The sequence below is a fragment of the Pygocentrus nattereri genome, chromosome 2 (genome assembly GCF_015220715.1).
Source record: "Pygocentrus nattereri isolate fPygNat1 chromosome 2, fPygNat1.pri, whole genome shotgun sequence".
NCBI lineage: Eukaryota > Metazoa > Chordata > Actinopteri > Characiformes > Serrasalmidae > Pygocentrus > Pygocentrus nattereri.
The window spans coordinates 24,059,515-24,081,060 of NC_051212.1; the positions used below are offsets into that span (position 1 = coordinate 24,059,515).

Genomic DNA, 21,546 nt, shown 5'->3' on the forward strand with positions numbered 1-21,546 from the left:
GAAAATGTTACTCTTGGTCTCCTGGAAACCCTAGATATACCCCTGACTGTGAATACCAGTGGTAGCTGAACCAGGGTTTAGTTATTTGTTAGAAATGGAAATGAGCTCCTTAGTGAAAGAGACATTGCAACTGCTACATACGATGTGAAATATATTACAAGCTTCAAATAAAGTGTATAGAACCAAAAATGTTAATGGGAATTACTGTTAGCTTAATATTACTATTACACTATTGATTATCGTAGAGGTGTTTTCATCCTAGTTTTTGACTGAGTTTTGACATTTATGGCCCAAACTGAGGGTCTAGCTCAGTCACAGTTCACCACTGGATTTCATGCATTTGAAAGTTTTTTCAAAATAATCTGAAGCAAATCACATATATTGCAATTAACTTTTTGCTTTTTTGTTCTATTCATACCAATAAAACTAAGTATCAGTATATATGCTGTGGAAAAACAATACCAATGCAGATGATTTTATTGCCTATGCTATGTGAAGCGACCTTGGGTTTGTGAAAGGCGCTATATAAATGTAATTTGTTATCATTATTATTATTATTATTATTATTGCCTAGCACTAAACAGGAGAAGTGAAATAGGCTGAAAGGGAGAGGGGGTGGGGGGTGTATACGTGTAGACTGTCGGTGTCAAGAGTGCTTATTTTTGTTTCTCATGTCTCTTCCCTAAATAGCCTTTCAGTCTGTCTTTCTTTTCTACCTGTGTTTCTTTTTCTCTTTGGCTGGCTTTGGTCCCCTCTGGATACTGACTGCAGTAATGTTTATATATGATCATAGTTCTTTGCCAGTCACGTGATAAAACAACAAAAGTGGAAAGCTGCACTGATAACCTTCCCTCTCTCCTCTTACCCATCTCTGTCTCTTTCTCCGCCTCTTTTTTCTTTGTCTGTTTATCTCCTACTCTTGCTTGTCTTCTTGGACCCTGGTCAACATTTCCGGGAAACAGTGTTTCCACGAGAGGAGGGAAGGCAAGGCTATGATTCTATGTCATGTCAAAGAGATTTCTAAAGGGATTTGATAAGCTGTTGGGCTGCAAGTGTACTAGGTTTTCAACTATAGAAGGTAAACAGATCAGGAAAAAACAATTAAAAAAACAAAAAACAAATAAGAACTATCAGAACATGTCAATTGTTATCAGTCAGTCTCTCCTTGCCCCGAATAATTCAATGTAATATGTAATAAAGACATGGTTCGAAATTTGATGATATTGTCCTTCAATACAGTATTGGCAATCTTTGATTTATAATGATATAGTAGTCTACAATGATGGTGGTGCAAATTAATGGAAAGTAAAGAGCTTGTCTTTGTTCTTTATGCTGTTTAATCTAGGAACATATAGCACTGTGCAAGTCAGACTCCACCCTATATTTATCTAGTTTCCATTGTAAAGATCATTAAATACAAGTTTTCAATTTTTCAACATCAGGTAAAAGTAAAAAAAAAAAAACATCTAATAAGCAATTACTCAACATAACCTCCTTATACTACTACATTTTTCAATATATAATGTGTGCACTTTTTGTCTTTATTTCAATTATTTTCAAAAGACTTTCTTTCAATTTTTCAAAGAAATTGGCAGAGACATTTTTCCAAACCTACTGTTCAGTCTTAGAAGTTGGTTGAACTTTCTGCTCCTCAGAATCCAAATAATCTCAAACACATTCAGTGATGATAAGGTCTTGTCAGTACATTGTTCTGAGAACACCAGCATCTTCTATCTAATCTTCACAGAAATTTAACCTAAAAAAACTTGCACTTAATGTACATTTTGACTAGAAATTTAAATCCTAAAACAGCATAAAATGTTAAAATGTCTGTATGATACTAAAACTGAGTGTTATACTAACATACATGACTAACATACATGTCTCATTCAGTCTGTTAGACAGTATGTTAGTATAACATACAAGCTCATCAGAATATTAGAACCACACCCATCATAATTTTGTTGTTTTTCTCATTCAGACTGAGTGAAGAGTGTGATTAACCCCCCTCAGTCCAACACACCCACCCTGATATGTCACTGAAGCAGAACTCACACAACAGCGCTGGCAAAGTGGTGAGAAATGAGTGAAATGAGCTCTGCATAAACACTGGGGATTGTAAACGACTCCACTGTGTTCATGACTCACTAGTAACATTATGCTGCTTTTATAATGCAATGTCTTAAAAAAGGAAATGTTCTTACTCACTTTACTGATAGATTTGCTTGCAGGGTGGTGTGGCCTGCTGAACAACTGAATGAATGAACAGACAATAAAACAAACGGATGACAGGCAGACAGATGAGATACACTGATGGCCAGGTATGCATTCTAGACTAGCTTTGGTTTAGTTATTGACTTTCTTCTTGTGACTTTCTCTCTGACTCAAAAACAGAAAGACCATAAAGAAATTCAGTTTTTTAAAGATGTGTGGGTGGGACAACCCAAGTCAGCCATGTGATTGGAGGCTATAACCAAGATTAGGACTGTCCAGTTTACAGAATTTTGGCAAAATCTGTCTAACAGTTACTGGACATGGGAAAATTTTTCACAAAACATAGACTGTACAGGTATACTGCATGACAAAAAAAATAACCTTTTAAAAGGAAAATATAGATTTAGGCTCATCGAGAGTATAAGTTTCACAACATAATAAGGGATGTTAAAAATAATACCTGTCATAATTTGTAGGTATGCATAACTGTAATTGGCCAAGGTCAGAATTGATTGATATTCATGCCTAACAAGTGATCATTAATCAACCAATTAATGTTTTATGACATAAATAATTAAAGCTAACTCTGCTACCAGACTCGTGGTCCTTATTATTTTATTAATTTAGCATCAAATATCTATGCCTCAGGTAAAAATCAAATTAACAATCTCTAGTGTCTGATGTATTAAGAAAAAAGAACGCTCTGGTTACTTCAATTGGCCAATAAATAAAAAAATATAAAATATAAAATGAAGGAAAAAAAAACATCCATGTTTGATGATTAAATTATAAAGAAATCGCAAGAAACTTCAATCAGGAAAATACAGAGTCAGTATATTCCCTATAAATAATGGTCTGATACAGTGATACTGTATACAGTAAACTGTTTTTATACAGCAGAGTGAGAGAGGGAGTTAGAGTAGGGGAGAGTTTACTTGTAAGCGCATTTGAAAAGTAAAACTGGAGCTCTAATCCCAGCGCACGCCGGAAAGAAGGCAAGCGGGAGACTACTTCTCTCTCTCTAACGGTTTTCTGTTTCTGAGTAGTTTGGCAGATAGCCTGCTCTCTGGCCCCTATTCTCAGGGAGGAGCGTGCTTGTGTGTGTCAGTGTATGTGTGTGTATGTGTGTGTGTAAAATTACATCCGCATGACATGCATTCAGTTCCACTCCAAACAGCTCTGTGACTCATTACCTCATCAGCAGAACAGCAACAAGTCCAGCCAAGAGGCCAAAATCTCTCATGATCTGTGAGTGCATGTGTGAGGCCAACTGCTTGAGTGAACTTGAGTGAGAGAGGGAACCGCAAGAGTGTGAGAATCAGAAAAACAAAAAAGAGAGAGCGAGAGAGAGAGACTGCAATTCAAAGAATTACAGCTCATACTTATGACTGACTATTGCTATTCTTAGCAAAGAAGACATGAACATTGCCTTTTTTGGACAAAATGACAATATAGTGTATTTTGAGTGATACTGGGCCTATAATTAATGATAATTAGCATTCAGTACACTCTAGGACTTGTTAATGATATAAAGTAGAAGAGTCACAAAATATTCAGCATCTGGGTGATTGGTAACATGCCCTCAAAGCGTAGCGCAGACAACAGATGTTCCTGTGATTTCCTACTACAATCGTTCGAACAGCAGTGCTGGGTGGCCTCAGTCCGCACCCAGCACAGTTAAGTAGGTGTGGCTTGTGCTCAATATGTTTCCACTCCACCATAGCAGCTGCCAAAACGCAAGGCTATTCGAACTACGGAGAGGGGGTGTCTGATCTCTTCACTGAGTATACTGGTTACAGTGCCCATCATTTCCCTTTGATTTTACATTACATTTACTTTGCTCATACATTTAGGGCCATTTTCCCTTAAGTCTAGAGTAAAACAAATTGAATTACCTGTGGCACTTTGATTAGACAGGGTTTGGATTAGACATCCATTTCAACCCATGAAATGGATACTATGTGACCTTCACTCTGTTCACATTGAAGGGCGAAGCAATACAAATCCAATATTTTGCACAGATCTGATGTTTTCAGAAAAACTCAAAAATCTCATCTTTTCAAATCAGTCACCTTTATCTATTGTCCTACAGCGGACATATCCAAACTGTGGCCACATGACTATAACGAGTAATCGGACTGATGTTTTTTTTTTACTGTGCATGCACATGTTGCCGCCATCATCCAGAGTTGGCAACAGCAGCAAACTTGAAGTTAGTGCCAGGAATAACTGAAAAAGCAATAAAGAATCTGACCCTTTTCACCTTCTTGCGCTAATCATGAACAGCTGAGAGCTATTCAGAGCCAATAATCTTTGAAGGCTTGCAATCCAAGTTCACTGTTATTGTTGTTTATGACGCACATGGATCATTCATGTGATGTTACTGATTAAGACATACAAATGTTGTAAAATGTACTGTGCAAAAGTAAGAATTGGGGGAAAAAATTACACAAAAGCCTCAAAAACTAAACATATCATTTTTTTGTATTTAGTGTGTCCATCCTTTGGCTTTTCAGGAGATTTGCTTTTAGATTTTCAAATAAATCTACAGGGATATTTTTCCACACCTCCAAAATTCAGTCTTAGAAGTTGGTAGGACTTCGCAATCCAAGTAATTCCAAGCACATTCAGTGATGCTGAGGTCTGGGCTCTGGGGTAGACAGCTCAATGTCATCAGCAGCTTCTTTCCTTGTTTTTTTTATCTGTTACCTTTTCTTAGTAACGACTTCTTGTGAGCTCCACATCCTTTCCTCTCTAATAGTGATCGGTTGTTCTCTCACAGAGGAAGGATGAACAGAAACACTTGTAGATTTTTTCCAATCTGAAGCAAGAGTGAAGCTTGATCTTCTCCTCTCTCTCTAAACCTAAAGCTAAAGTACTGTTCACCCGATGACGGTTTAGATGGTCTACAAAGTCTTGTCCAAAAGGAGTCCCATTTTCTCTAAATCTTTCAATTTTTTTTTTTTTTTTGGAAATTTTTTTCACTCTTAGTCTTTGGATTTTCTGCATGCTTATCCTTATTAGATTTGATTACTTTAAAAATTAAATAAATGATGATCCATTACTGACTTTTGCACAGTATTCACACTACATGCAGATACTAGTCACTTATATACACGAATATGAACTGTCAAGGTAGATCAGAAATGAGCAACAAGATCAGCTATGAAAATATAGCCTTTTTCTCATAGTGTATAGCTTTCAGTGAACACAGTCATTCCAGGAGTAATCTCTGGCCGCACTGCCAGCTGAAGCACTCATCCTGATGCAAATTAAATCTACCCACTATTCAGAACTATAAAATAAAGAAAAAAGAAAAATTATTACTTGTGATTTATTTTATTTTACAAGAGCTGTTTTTTGGTTTACAAGATTGACTGCGCAGCCTTGCTCAACATCAGCACTCTGTTCTATCAACATCTGGGCCACAGACAGTTCTTAAGCTAGGGCAAAATGGGCATGCTGACCACACAAATCAGGTATGTAGTGCACTACAACCACATGCAAGCAGGCCAAACCACTCCTATCTCTTTCATTGATCCTAACTCTGCCACATGTTTGTGGACACCCACATATAGAGACCAGGACTGAGTGACAACCATATGTTCTTAGACATGCCATATGAATGTCACATGTTCTCGCAAGTGTGCAAAAACGTGTGTCATATGAATTTTATACACAATGGCTCCTTCTGTCATTCATCTTTGTTTAGTCTGACATTTCCAGGCTAAACAAGTCCAGTAGGTCAGAAGTGTGCAAAGGTCACTCAATCTATGCTAGTAGATATGTCAACATGTGAGGAAAGGCTCCGATGATAGGCAAGGGGTGGTAGAATTGGTTTTGTCTGTGTTAGATGTGTCTGTGAGTATTTATATTTGTGTACGTTCGCATCTGCGAACAGTCTTAGCCATCTCCTGTCTTGAAACAGGGTGGTACGTCTATAGATTTGACTGTGTGCAGGAAACACTTTTCTCACAGGAAATAATCACATCTCTTTTTCTAAGAAAAAGAAACTCAATAGAAGTAGAACTCAGTCTCAGATATATGGGTTCAATTCCGGAGAGAGCGTAAACGATAGCAGGACATACAAATCTTTTGCAGAAAGACAGCTTCCACTTACATGCTTACAGAATGAAAGAACAGGGTTCATATTTCTTAGAACACACTTAAAGATTCAAAATAGAGAGGCTTGGTGTGAATGTGTAGTTTTATGTGCAAAAAATAATAAAAATAAAAAGTAAACTTAAGTAAACATAAAACATAAGTCATGAAAAGTTTGACTTTTCATTTTTTGTCAATTGACAAAGCTCTTCATGAGTCCATTTTCCTACATTGTATTTGCTTTTTTCACTTTATTATATCACAAACTTCAATCCTCTCTTTGGCCCTTAGAAATAAATACTATTTTTTTTGGGAAATTTATAACTGATATATGTAATGTGCTCTGTGTTCTGATTGGCTACCATGTACTATACCTCATTCAGATAGCAGCGAAGGCTAAAACAATCATTACAATTTCAATGTGAATGAGAAGGGCTAAACGCCTGTAGGCTTAATAGATGTAGAAATTGTATGATTTACATACTAGTACTGTAAAATTTAATGGTCAATACTCATTTTATAAAAAGAAGGTTAAATACATATATCTGCATACATGTAAACCACACATATTCTTTATGCATTTTAACACTGCAGTTTAGTAGAAATTAAAATCTCAAAAACAAATGATTATATTATTACAAACATTTGCATTTATCTTAATGGTTGTTACTGTTATGGTAAAATGCTATATGTCAGATAAACTAACTAGTTAACTAAACCAGTGAAGCTGCTGTATAACAGCAAAAGGCAGTATTTCTAAGAATTCAACTTAAATTAATTTTATACATTTTTACCATCACAGAAAAAACATATTTTTACTGTTAATTAACAGGTTTTGTCTTGCTTTTCTACTTTTTACCCTTTTTTACTGATTTTTCTTACAGTGTACATTAAACTCTTTTATATTAATAAAATATATTTACATGGCACAGATACTTTAATTAAAGAAATAACTGCTTGACTGATCAAAAGAGTAAACCTTACCTGTAGAGGTGTATCTTTCTGTACCACGATGCTGGTCAGCCAATGGGCCTTTACTCTCCGCCCTGGGTCCTTCCCTGCTGAAGCAAAGTCACACACATGATTTCATGGACAGAAAAACATTCAGCTTACATTTATACATTTATTACTCATTGCATTTATTCATAGGGTGCTTTACACAGCATTTGTCACATAATCATCTAAAATCATTGGACTTAGAAAGCATGTTTTGCAGCATATGGGAATAAACTAGGCTAACAGAACTCATTTTTCTGGAAATCAAAGACGCCTTGAACCACATTTTAAGGTCAAGCTCATCCATATTACTCACTACAATGCCTAATTGGCTTAGACTTGCTATTAGACTCATCAGCTCTGGAGTGAAATTTAATTGTGGTCAATGGGTCAAACCTTTGCTTTCCATTAATCATGGGCAATTACGGGGAATATTCAGCATGAATCATTTCATAGAACTGTCATTCTTGGAGCCTTTAGCTGCATCCTAACTTGAGCATTAGACTTTGGCTGAATACCCAAACCTGGGGATTCCAACAACAGTGGAGAGAAATCAGGTATTCATCTTTCTGAATACCAATAACTGCTCACAGATTTCTTTACAAGATGAAGGTAAGTTCAAGTTACCAAGAAATCTCTCTCTCCTGTTCTTTCTCTGTCTCTCTTTGACAGCCATGTTTAATGGGCAGCTCATACTGCCAAGAGAAACACATAAGCGTTCCCCCTCCCTACATGAACTCAAGCTTATCTGTCCACAACAGCTCTTCACCCAGGGCTGTCACCAGCACAAATGTGGAAAAATAAGATCATTACCGTCCTTGCAATATCCATTTATGGCCTGAGTTGATGAAATACCTCAGCGACTAAAAAGGAAGCAATGGAATTGATCGAAGAGAGGCGTGCATGAGAGTCTCTCTCAGATCCACATTCTCTTTAGTTTCTTTTCATCTCCTTTTCTTCTGATCCTACACATCTCTTCTTTTATCCGTTTTTAACAGCCCTTAAAATCTCTAACCTGTCAATCACAAAATCTCAATGTTTGCTCATAGCTTTCTCAGCAATACATATTTCAAGTACACAATAGCCAAGTCATAGCTGAAGGTCTTAGCTTGACCTGTTGCTTAGTGAAGAATGATCCACATATAGGCTCCATCATCCCAACATCTGACCTTCCACTGAGAAAACCATTTACCAAACCTAACGGGTTTAAGAGAAGCGTTTGCCATGAGCTAACACATGACCCTGTGCCATCAGGGGAGAGTGGGAGAGAGAGAGAGAGAGAGATTTCGGAGAAGGCCAAGGCAGGATGGTGGCTAGCTGCTAGCCAAACATAGAAAGACTGAAAGAATGACCTTTCTCTGGTTGACACATCCACACTCCCCTGGGTATTCGATTGTGCACCACTTTCCACTGAGATTCTCTGAAGTGGTCTCACTCCTCTGACCAGGATTTCAATTACAAGACTTGGGTGAAATTTCAGAGATCCTTCTTTCATGAGAAAGATGATTCTTACTCTTCCTCTCTCCATGTCTCTCTCTCTCTCTCTCTCTCTGTCTCTCTCTCTCTCACTCTTTTGTTAGGGGTGGGCGATACAACAAAAATGTTACATCACAATATTTAAAGACATTGGTCACTACATGTACCATGATATTCAAGACAAGTCAATGTTTATTTTTATACCACTTTGTACAACAGGAATTGTCACAAAGCAGCTTTACAGAAAAATCCAGGCATAAATCCCCCATGAGCAAGTCAATGACAATAGTAGCAAAAGAAACTCCCTAAGAACAAGAGGAAGAAACTTTGGGGAACCAAGACCCAAAAGCAGAACCCATCCTCTTCTGGATAGCAAAATAATAACACAAGAGCAATAAGAGCAGAGAATAGTTTGGCCATTAGTATAAGACACAGAAAAAGGGGAAAAGCATGAAAAGCAATGGCTATGATTAAACAATTCAAGTCTGTCAGAAGGGTCAGTGGAGATATTAAGTTTGTTATTAAGTTAGAATTATTATTAATCTTATTAAGTTAGAATTTGGAGATTGCACAAGCACACTAGTGTCAGTTAAAAAGGCCATAAGTACACAGACTTACTATACACTACTGTTGCTTTTTATGTGTGTTTTGGCACAAGAAAACTGGAACTGTCCACTGCCAAAGGTTCTGTTTTTATGGTTTTTTGGTACCTGTTAAACATTGGTACCAAAAGGACCTACTGCTACTTCAGGGTGTTATACTCTGGCTTTGGTAAAACTTGGAGCTGAGGCCAATGCCAATTTTAGAAATGATTAACTTTTCCAGGTAGTGATACAGTCACCAAGCACTACTACATGACCAGTAAATGCACCAGGATATAACTTAGAATGGTGTGTTGGCAAATTTATTGGCATTTATGCTAGTCTCCGCACAACAAGTGTGTGTAATCTGTGTAAATGTAAGCATTTCTGTAAGCATGTGTGCACAAAACACTGCAATATATTTGTTCCATATCAATTGCAATTCATAATACCATTTAATTTTAAATTAAGCTAACAATTAAACAAGCAACATAGCTAAATAGCCAAATTAGATTACTTTGGAATGGTTATTACAGGGTCACTAATCTTACCAGTAAAGGAACAATATGGCTCAAGGCTTTCATTCTAACCAACCAAGAGCACATTTCATTAAACTACTCAACTGAGACCAACTGATTAAAGAAGAACCAGATGTGATTCCCCATCAGGACCTTGGTGAATACCAAGACTAGTGACCTCTAGGTTATTATGATGGTTCCAGCTGCCTCTCAAGTAGGTAGAAAATGAACTAGAACTAGAACCCTAAGCTCTGTTGATTCTTATTTTTGAATGTACAGTGGAAAAGCACTTATTTGACACATACAGTTGCTGAATGGCATAGAAGTACTGATGATACCCATGATATACTCAGAGAAGCATATTGTGACATAATTATCATGGTAACATTCACAGCTGATATCAATCATTTTCTTCTACCAAGCAACTCTCTCTATGTCAAACTGACGAAGCAAAAGTTGGAACCAAATAACTCTGAATTACGACCAGCTCTTTCCAACCAGTTGGAAAGCCCAAATAAGTCTAAATTACACTGACATCATAAAAATCTTGACTGCATGAGAAATATTTCCTGATTTAGGACCTGATGGGAAGGTCATGAGTACCTAATTATATAGGTCAGTTCTTTGGAAACAGCAGGCAGTGAATTTTCAAAATCACCAAGTTTCAGCTTTAAAGTGATAAGTATTTCCATGTATGCATTTGTCAGTAAGTCAAATAAAAGGGTCCAAAAGCACATCTCTCCCAGGGAAAACTCATTAAATTTTATAAAAGCAACCGGGCGGTTATGATTACCTATTGATCATCAGCACAGACTTCATTATAGAGCAATGAGATAAATGGATAGGGCGATTCCGATATTCCACTCCCTCTTAGATCCCTTCATCCTCACTTCAATATCAAGGGGAGCAAGATAGTGGGGAGGGAGCACAATTCGAGCTCTCTTAACAGTCAAATATCAACAGCCCTTCAAGGACTTCCTTTTCAATGTCCTCTAAGAGAAAACGACTAAAAAGCAATGCTTTCTGCTAGAAAATGACAATCTCACCCCCCTGTTGCACAAGAAATAGCTCAATCTGCAGTTTACCCGGCTTGAGTGAGTCATTTGCTTATAGAGAGGAACTGACTTTGAATGACAGCTGCACAATGTATTGTTTGTTTATTATGGTCCTGGCCTGTGCAATACTGATACTGCAAAATGAGCTTTTTAACCTGTCACAATGTGCTAAATAAAGGGAACCACCTAAGTACATAGCCAGCCCATTTATTATTATTATTTTTACCCATTGCTACTTTGGCTTATAAAAAGAACTTGAAAGTAGGAATGGCATTTCAACTATTTGTGATATTCACATTTCTGAACACAAATAGGTCCAACTTTGAATTAGCTGTAAACAGGGCTAAATAATTTAAAGAAAACATAATATTGTGACTGGAATTTAAACAAGACCAGGGCCCAGTTTCCCTCGCCCGGATTAGGGTTACCGGGGTCTCACCCTGGAGCCAGGCCTGGGGGAGGGGCTCCTCGGCGAGCGCCTGGTGGCCAGGCCTTTACCCATGGGTCCCAGCCGGCTCAGCCTGAAAGAGCAACATGGGACCACTCTTCCTTGGACCCACCACCCATGAGAGAGGATCTTACGGGGGTCAGGTGCAATGTGGATTGAAACTGGCTCTCAGAACATGGAACCTGACCTCTCTGGCAGGGAAAGAGCCTGAGGTAATGTATGAGGCTGAGAGATACCAACTAGATGTAGTTGAGCTCACTTCAACACATGGCAGGGGCTCTGGAACAGACTCTCTTGAGAGGGGTTGAACTTTATTCCATTCTGGAGTTGTCCAGGCTGAGAGGCGTTGGGCAGGAGGGGGCTTACTCATAGCTCCCCGACTCAGGGGTCGGGGAACGGGCTCTGACTGTTGTCTGTGCTTATGCACCGAATGGCAGTTCGGAGTACCTTGCAGGGGGTACTGGAAAGTGCTCCTTGTGGGCACTCCATTGTCTTGCTGGGTGACTTCAACGCTCACGTGGGCAATGACAGTTAGACCTGGAAGGGCGTGATCGGGAAGAACGGCCTCCCCGATCTGAACCCAATTGGTGTTTTGTTACTGGAGTTCTGTCCTCGCCACAGTCTGTCCATAACAAGCATCATGTTCGAACACAAAGGTGTGCATAAGTGCACATGCCATCAGGACACCTTAGGCCGCAATGACTTTGTAGTTGAGTCATCGGATTTATGACCATGCGTTTTGGACACCTCGGTGAAGAGAGGAGCAGAGCTGTCAACCGATCACCACGTAGTGGTCAGTTGGATCAGATGGCGGGTGAAAATACCAGTCAGACCTGGCAGACCCAAACAAGTTGTGAAGGTTTGTTGGGAACGTCTGGCAGAGGAACCTACCAGAAAGATCTTAAACTCCCACATCTGACTACATACCGAGGCCGGTGACATTGAGTCCGAGTGGCTCCTGTTCCATACCTCCATTGTCGATGCAGCAGGTTGGAGCTGTGGCTGCAAGGTTGTAGGTGCCTCTCGTGGCGGCAATCCCTGAACTCGTTGGTGGACACCTCGGGTAAAGGAAGCCGTCAAGTTGAAGAAAGGCTCCTATTGGGCCTGGTTGGCTTATGGGACTCTGGAGGCAATAGATGGGTACCGAAAGGCCAAGTGGGTCACTGCTTCAACGGTTGCTGAGGCAAAAACTCGGGTGTGGGAAGAGTTTGGTGAGGCCATGGAGAAAGACTATCGACAGGTACCAAGAAGGTTCTGGCAAACCGCCAGGCGCTTCAGGAGAGGAAAGTGGTTCCCGACAAACACTATACACAGTGGGGCTGGGGGGCTGCTGACTTTGACTGGTGACGTCATCTGATGGTGGAAGGAATACTTCAAGTATTTTCTCAATCCCACCAACGATCCTTCCGCAGAGGAGGCAGAGCTTGGAGATCAAGCGAGGGTCCGTCCATCACTCGGGCTGAGGTAGCCATGGTGGTTGGAAAACTCCTTGGTGGCAGAGCACTGGGGTGTATGAGATCCGCCTCGAATCTGAGGGCTCTGAATGATGTAGGGCTGTCATAACTGACAAGCCTGTGCAACATCACGTAGACATCTGGGGCGGTCCCCCTGGAATGGCAGACTGGAGTGGTGGTCACGCTTTTTAAGAAAGGGGACAGGAGAGTGTGTTCCAACTATTGGGGGGTCCCAGATTGTGGACCAGCTTTTTTATCCTCACCAGGGTCCTGGAGGATGTGTGGGAGTTCGTCCAACCAGTCTACATGTGTTTTGTGGATTTGGAGAAGGCATTCGACCACGTCCCTCGGGGGATCCTGAGGACAGTCAGGGTTGGACTCCGCCAGAGCCGTCCATTGTCACAGATTCTGTTCATAACTTTTATGGACAGAATTTCCCGGAACAGCTAAGTGATTGAGGGTGTCACCGGTCAATCAACGTTTTGACTTATGGTCACGAGCTTTGGGTAGTGACCGAAAGAACAAGATTGCAGATACAAGCAGCCAAAATGAGCTTTCTCCGCAGGGTCGCCGGGCTCTCCCTTAGAGATAGGGTGAGAAGATCCGCGACTCGGGAGAGGCACGGAGTAGAGCTGCTGCTCCTCCATGTTGAGAGAAGCCAGTTGAGGTGGTTCTGGCATCTGGTACGGATGGCCTCTGGGTGCCTCCCTAGGGAGATGTTCCAGACATGTCCGACAGGGAGGAGACCCTGGGGAAGACCCAGGACACGTTGGAGGAATTATATCTCTTGACTGTCTTGGGAACGCCTCAGTTTCCCTCCGGAAGAGCTAGAAGAGGTGGCGGGGGAGAGGGAGGCCTGGGCCTCTTTGTTTAGACTGCTGCCCCTGCGACCCGGACTCGGATAAGCGGTTGAGGATGGATGGATGGATGGATGGACTGGAATTTAAATTTGGAATTTAAACTTATTATTTTCTATAAATTGAGGTCCAGGCCTGCGAAGAACACAAACATATCTACTTTTTCTGCCTTAAGGTTGTCATGTGTAATGTGTTGTCAAGCTTCATATTCATCTAACTCACCTACAGGCAGCTTAAATCTTCATATAAGCAGGTCAAATTTTCTCTCTTTCAACAGAGGTTTTGATAATATTGGCTCGTAATTAAAATTGCAGCTCATGCAATTTTGATAACTGCAGCATTTCAACATGTGATTTTGATATATAGTGCTGTAAAAAGTATCTGCATCTTCCCAATTTCTTCTATTTTTGCATATTTGTCACAATTGAATGTTTCATCATCAAACTACTTCTAATATTAGACAAAGACAACCCAAGTAAACACAAAGTACTGTTTTTGAATGATGATTTCATTTACTGAAAGAAAAATGCTGGTGACCCTACTTGGTTCTATGTGGTAAAAGTAATTTCTCCTTTAGCTACTAAATCAACCAGTTAACCAAATTCAGTTGACTTGTGGGTTTAGTTTCACTTGCCACACCCATACACGACTGTTGCCAGATCTGTTGAATCTAAACATCTTAACAACTTAAATAGAACCCGTCTGGCAATGTGAAGCAGGTTCAAAGGTCTCATAAAGCAACACATGACGCCACGTTCTGAGATTCAAAGACAGATGCAAAACAAAGTCACTGAAATCTGCCAGTCTGGAAAGGGTTAGAAAGCCATTGCCAAGACTCTGGGACTACAGCGAACCATAGCAACAGTCATTATCCACAAATGGAGAAAGCTTGGAGCAGTGGAGAAGCTTACCAGGACTGGCCGGCCTATCAAAATTTTTTAAAATATCTTAATGACAACCCCTCCAGCAGGTTACAAAAGAACTTAAATGAACATCTAAAGAACTGAGGCCTCACTTGCCTCAGTTGAGGTCAATATACACGACTACACAATAAGAAAGACGTTGGGCAAAAATGGCATTGATGGGGGAGTCGCAAGGGCCAAAACCATTGCTGACCAAAAAGATCACAAAGCCTTATCTTGCACTTAAAAATCCTGAAGGAAAATGTCCACCCATCAGCTTGTGACCTAAAGCTTGAACACAGCTGGGTTACGCAGCAGGATCCGAGGCACACAAGCAAGTCCTCTACTGAATGGCTCAAAGGAAACAAAATGGTTTTGTAGTGCCCGAGTCAAAGTTCTGACTTGAATCCCATTGACATGCTGTGGCAAGACCTTAAAATGGTAGTTCATGCTCAAAAACCCTCCAATGTATCTGAATTAAAACAATTCTGCAAAGAAGAGTGGGTGGAAATTCCTCCACAGTGATGTAAAAGACTCACTGCATTTCATTGCAGTTGTTTTTGCCAAGGGTGGTACAACCAGTTAATAAGATTTACTTACTAATTAATTTTTTTACATGAGTGATATAGATTTTGAATAAATATTCAATGAATGGTATGATTATTAAAATCTGTATTTTGTCTTTACTTGTGTTGTCTTCATCTTATATCAAAATAATTGAGGGATACGAAACACATGAATACGACACATTCACAAAAACAGAACACATCAGGTAAGGCAAATACTTTTACACAGCATTGTAAATACATTTTGTTTTTCAACCTAAATATTAAACACTCACTCTTTGTGCACATCATGCAGGCCTACATAGAGTAAAAACAGTGCAGCACCAAAGTCCTTAGCACAGATGTTTAGTCTGAAGTTTATTTTTAAAAAATAACCCTTAGAACTCAAAAAGCATGTTATTTAATATGAATTATTTCTCACTCTTATTGAAAAAAATGGGGCAATTCTGACAAAACTGTGGATTCTAAACTTTCAATTAATACCACATAAATGTTAAAAAAAAAAACATAGCCATGCACTGTTTGGCTCAAAGAAAAAAATTCACCCACATTTTTGCTGCGTTTTTGTCATTGCTTGACTCAAATCTGTTGACACAGAATGTAACTTGAACAGAAATGTGTAATTACATAATTACAACTGAAGACTGTACCAAAACAAAAGTAATCACTCTTTAATACTATGGGCAAAAGATTGAGGATCTGGTGTAGATATGATGGCATGTATTACTGTTACATTGGTAAGGGATCTTTGGCTGGAATGAGGTTTGGTCCAAGAGCACGAGAAGATGGTCTGGCTGAGGTTTGGTGCAGGAATGAAATGGGACGGCCTTTAATGGGGTTTGCTTTAAGAGTGCTAGAGGATGGCCTGAATGAAGCTGTTTCTATCGCTGTTTCCAGGGTGCCGTTTAAAGCAAGTGCAATCTCAAAGCGCCCCAGGGACCAGACTCCACACTGACAGCTCACAAAACCACACCAACACTGCTCCGGCACCTTCACAAACGAATAATACTCTAAATTCTTCCAATTTCCCTCTTTCATCCCTCTTCTCCACTCACTCGCTCACTCCCTGTTCTTCTGCACTCTCTTTTAGTGTCTTTCTCTATCTGGGTATTTATCTGTTATTTCATTCCCTCGCTTCCTTCAACAGAGTAGCACAAAGGTACCAGTTTGCCCATAATCCAGTCTGCCTCATGAACCCTTCTGTATTCCTCCTACAAGAGCTACCAAACACAGCAATACAGCAGTTTGCACATCCATCTGTATTGAGGAATTATAATAATGGTTTTTAAAATAGAGGATTTCGTTTATAAGAAAAGTCAAAGGGATTTTCTGTAGATGTGTGCACGTTTGATAAATACATCAAGCAAAAATGGATTTTCATAGCTAATGTTTATGGAGGGCAAAAAAGTCCATCTCGAAAATGGGATAGTCATAAATGCCTTAGTTCTTCAAAATGGATAAACCAAATTGATCCTAGATGATTAGGTACAAAAAAAACAAAAAAAAACAATACCATTATGATATTGCTCAGACCACACCGCTCTTAACTGCTCTCACAGGGAACGTGTACCATATCTAATATTGGAGAGGGTTTATGTGGAGTCATTATCTTGAGACAAAAGCACCATAGGCCAGTGGCTAATGGAACATTCTAGAAATTAGGGGCTTTTTAGATGTACCGATGAAACCCCAAAAGTCATCTATCTTGCCACTCATCGCATAAACATAAGGCATATAAATGAGTAATGGCACCATAACTGAACCGGCTACGCAGAGCAGTGAGCTCCATGGGAAAAGTGCTGAAAAAGGCCTGACTGTTCTTTTTATCTCTGTAACGCTATGTAAATATTCTAAATAAACGGAAATGATGTAGACCTGAGCTATTCTTATAAATGCTTTGTTGACAGAGGAATATAGAGAAGAAATGATTTCTAGCCCATTAAAAAGAAAGATCACTAGAAGCTGTCTGGCTCTTTAAGTAAGTACCCTAAAAACAGGTCACTAATAGCTTTCCAGCTCTTTGAGTAACTACAACACAGACCTCCTCATCAGCCCAATGGACAAGAGCACTTGTCCCATTTTAAAATTCCTCTTGGTCTGGAATAGCAGAGTATGCATGCAGAGAGCAGTGGGGTTGAATGAGTCAGAGAATTAGACCTCTAAAAATGCAACAGCATAACAAGCCTGAGAGGAAGTTCTCAACCAAACCTAACAGCCTGTTTGGGGTGATGCATCATGGTGTTATCAGTTTTATCACTGATATCATTTGTGTAATCTCAGCCTGATCTGAACAGGCTGCGGAGGACGAGCTCCTAATGCCTTGTGTTATTTAGAGTGGTACTATGATCACTTGTAAAGCAAAGCAAGCTGAGGCAATGTACGCATAAGAGCTTACTCAATGAAAGCCTTTGTAGATGCTGTACGCACGCATAGTAGATAACATCTGTAGCCTTGTTAGAAATGCATTAAAAAGTCTGCTGACAAAAATGGAAGCGAACTTCAACTGAAGTCCCAGAGTCCCAGGTCAAATCTCGAGGAGTTGCGACTCATGTACAGTGCTGAATATGGGGAACTGGAAGTGAGAACGTACTGAACTAACTGGAAAAGAACGAGCATCAAAGTGGGACTCACAGAACAGACTGGTTAGACATTCGGGCACGGATAGTAACATATGAGGAGAGACATGGCATACAGTGAGAAATAAATGTTGTATGAGCTTAATTTCATGATGCCACACATTTCCATTCAATCAGACAGAACAGACTTTGTTACCTCAGTATAAAATTCATTTGTTGATGGAACAAAATTGAAACCATTCAGCGCAATTTATTTGGGTTTCATTGTAAAAGAAATCCTTTTTGGATCAAAACAAACACAAAGACACCTTTAATCATGCAAATGGTTCTTTGTGTTTTCATGGTTCTACATAGAACAGTTTTCTAAAGAATCTTTGAAGAACCATTTTTAAGTGCGTGGACAATGTGACATATACCACCATCGTTCTGGTGAAAACAGTAACCTTGGCAGAAATATGTTAAAAAAAAACACACACACACACACACACACACCTGAAGTATTTCTATTGGATTTGACAAAGCAAAACAGCAGGATATGTTTTGTCCAGACATCCTTTCTTTCTTTTATCACGCGGTGAGCATGTCTTTCAACAAGCAGCCAAACGGATTTAGTAGTTAACCATCTGGTACACACAACCTTCCCGAATACCCAAACACAGCCTCAGCGGGAAAATCTGCCTGTTTTGAATTAACTGTTGTCACAAAAATCAAATTTACTTACATCCACCTATTGGGCTAACAGTAGGTTAGCCTCACCCATTCATACTGAAGTTATACAGGGTGTTTCAGCCTGGACTGGGTTTTAAATACGGTGCGGCACAGGGCAGCCAATCAGTCTTACAGGCACAGATACAGAGAAGCTGGAAAACAGTCCGGTAAAAATGAACTACGTTTTTGGTACATAAGGTTTTAGGTATATGACGTATATAACGTAATAAATAGATGAGTGGACACGAGAGACACAAACTACATAGGAGCCCTTTAATCAAAGTACACTTCCTTGAATGTATTTAATCTGGTTCAAAGAAAACAAAGCCAAGCAAACTGCACTGAAGACGTTCAATTTCATTCATCTACCAACAACTGCATTTTATTTTGAAGCAATAAAATCCGTTTATTACTGATGTGCACTGTGTAAAAAAAGTCCATTAGAGTAATGCAGGCATTTGTCAATGCTGTGAGTGTAATAACGCAGCACAATAACAGCCATACACAGTTAGATTTCTCAACCCTGCCTAACTGGGTTTAAAGCTAAAAAACTGGGGTTGTCTCTGTTGGTGAAAAAGCTGGCTAACGGACACGGGGCAGGTAGTTAATAACTTTTAAAGTGAGTAAACGTCAAATTGTTGAACAACCTCGACTCGACTAGGCTGCATTTCCCCCAGTGAGTTAAATCAGTGACTGTCCGTCCAACAGACGGAGTATCACTTTTTAAAAGTCGTCAAACCGCAGGAGACGGGCTCCTACTGCAGCTCCCAGGCCGCCGCTGGACAGTAAACCACGGGGAATTAATCCGAACAGTTTTCCCTTTTCACTGAGCTCTACTGCGGGATGTGCCAAGCTCGCCCGAGTCTAACGACGTGTAGTTACCCACTTCAGAGTGAGAAAGGACGAAAACAACCCGCGTCTCTCGCTCGTCAATGTGATCGACATCCATCCTTTTAAGGCTTTGTCCCACAGTGGAGAGACGGTCTCCAGCCTTTCACTGTGCGAACTCATTAACACGTCCCTGCGGGCGACACAGCGAGCACGAGTCTGATCTCTTTCTCCCCCACTGCAGAAGTTACTAAGCTGAAGTTCGCTTCTTCCGAATTATTTTCCGTTCCCCCTTAAATGGTGCCGCTTAAGCTGAGCCTGTACAGACCCCGAGTGTTACTGCCGCACCATTTAAGGTGGAACGGAAAAGGCGAATAAGAAGCCAACTCCAGCCTCGCGGACGACTTCATCTGTTGCGCGCAACTGGTAGATATTAAACCGGACAACTTTTCGAGCAGCCTTTTGCCTTTCTCACCTCCTTCGGCTCCCAGCTCCCCGTCCCCGCTTTCCAACAAGCCGTTCAGCAGCAGCACAGTGAAGAGGATTCGCGCGTTTCTCGGCGGTGAGCTGTGTCCATTTTTCTGCCTGTGTTTGGTGTACATCCCTGCGGCCACTAGCCGACCGCCGCTTCTCTCTCTCCTCTTCTCTCCCCGTCGTGAGAGAAAAGAGAAACGGAGCGGAGCCTCCTCTCCCCTCCCCTCACCTCCCCGCCCCCTCCTCCTCCTCTCAGAGAAGCCCTGCCGTCTCACGTTAACGTGTAGAAGCGATGAGCCTCTTCAGGACTTCTGAACCGCCTCTGAGCGGCAGCTCAACCACGAGGCGATGAACCACGCGCATGGATGAATAAAGCGGTTTTGAGAGCTTTCCAGGCTCAGATGAAGTATTTACTCACTTCTGACACACTAAAAACCGCCTAATCTCCAGGCGTATCGCTCGGTTCTTAATCTTAAGATTTATTATTCAGTAACTACTGTGAAACTAACATGGTGTTCGAGTTGTGACAGTGAGGAGCTGAAGCGTGGACCTACATACGGGTCCTGAGGGGTTAAAAGTAAGTGCGTGTTTACTGGGAGCTGATTTTCAGTCAGTGAGGAGCTAATTTGGGAACACAGTTTAGGGTTTTTCTTTTCAGTCCGGTTCAGAAATAAAGGCCAATGTCCTGATATGATGTCAGAACTTGTAAATGCCGACGTGTAACACTATTCAAGGGCCCATATCACTTAAAGCCAAACTTAAGGGCACGTTTTATATATAAATACGAGTTCACTGTAATGTGTGAACACCGGAAAACCAGAGGCATGCTGTTTATTACTGGGGCTCATATATGGAAACCCTGCAGCACAGATCATCCTGTTTTGAGATGATTGTTTCTGTGGTGTCAGAAGAAGCAACTCGCACCTATTCAGCCTGCAGCAGCTTAGCCCCACCCATTCAAGCTGAAGTTCAGCTCTCCTGGTTTTTGAATGAGACAGCCAATCAGAACAGATCACTTATCAGCACTGTAAAAAGGAGCCTGTGTTTTTTTTCTAAGGGATAAAGAGAGTTTGGAAAACTGATTTATGCATTTTGGTGCATGAAATCACAAAAGTGTTTATAGGTGGACCTCAAGGGATAAATTACATGCAAAAATAAAAGTAGAATATAGGCCCTTTAAACTGACATAAATCAGACTGGGAATGAAATGTGATCTATCATCGTATGATCTACCATCGTATGATCTACCATCATAGAGCATCGATTCCATCTCACACGGCTGCCTGTGAGGGAACAGGAAGAGGGCCGAGCTAAGGACAAGTGTGAACTCAATTCAAGTAAAGTGGGACATTTTTGGCCAACCATATTAACCAATCAATTGCGGTTCAGGTGATATTATTGTCATTTAAACCTCTCTACATTTCTGTGCTGAAATATTTTCCATTTATTTTTTCCACCCAATGCAGCGTGTGCTTAAAATCTGCCCATATACTTATCTTGTGCAGATGGATTTTACCATGAATGAGACAAATGAATGAGTACAGCTGTTTTACTAAGCTGAAGCACTCACTCTGCCTGAACTCCCCATTTAGTGAAGGAGTTAGCTTTGTCGGTCACTTCACTGAGCTGCAGCTACTTTGGGAACACGGTTATGACAGTCACACAACTGACTTTCATTTATTGATTTATTTATTGTAAAGATGCAATACAGAAGACCGTTGTAAACGAACCAGTAGAAGCACCATCAGAGTTTGCAAAAACGTGCAGGTGCGCTCCTGCAAGCTGCACCTTA

At 40.4% G+C, this 21,546-nt stretch overlaps 1 protein-coding gene across 3 annotated transcripts in view; it reads right to left on the reverse strand.

Moving 5' to 3' along the window:
* Nucleotides 1-19,953, reverse strand: part of adam19a (ADAM metallopeptidase domain 19a) — a 104,345-nt gene extending 84,392 nt beyond the window's left edge. Inside the window, exons 1-2 of one of the 3 annotated variants that reach the window (XM_017699645.2) lie at nt 19,756-19,953; nt 7,300-7,376 (exon numbers count right to left, since the gene is read on the reverse strand). In XM_017699645.2, the coding sequence (XP_017555134.1) occupies nt 7,300-7,376; nt 19,756-19,882 (204 nt within the window). In that variant the 5' untranslated portion in view covers nt 19,883-19,953. The remainder of the gene's footprint in view (nt 1-7,299; nt 7,377-19,755) is intronic. The other 2 variants (XM_017699644.2, XM_017699643.2) reach the window with 2 other exon arrangements.
* Nucleotides 19,954-21,546: the final 1,593 nt, after the last annotated feature.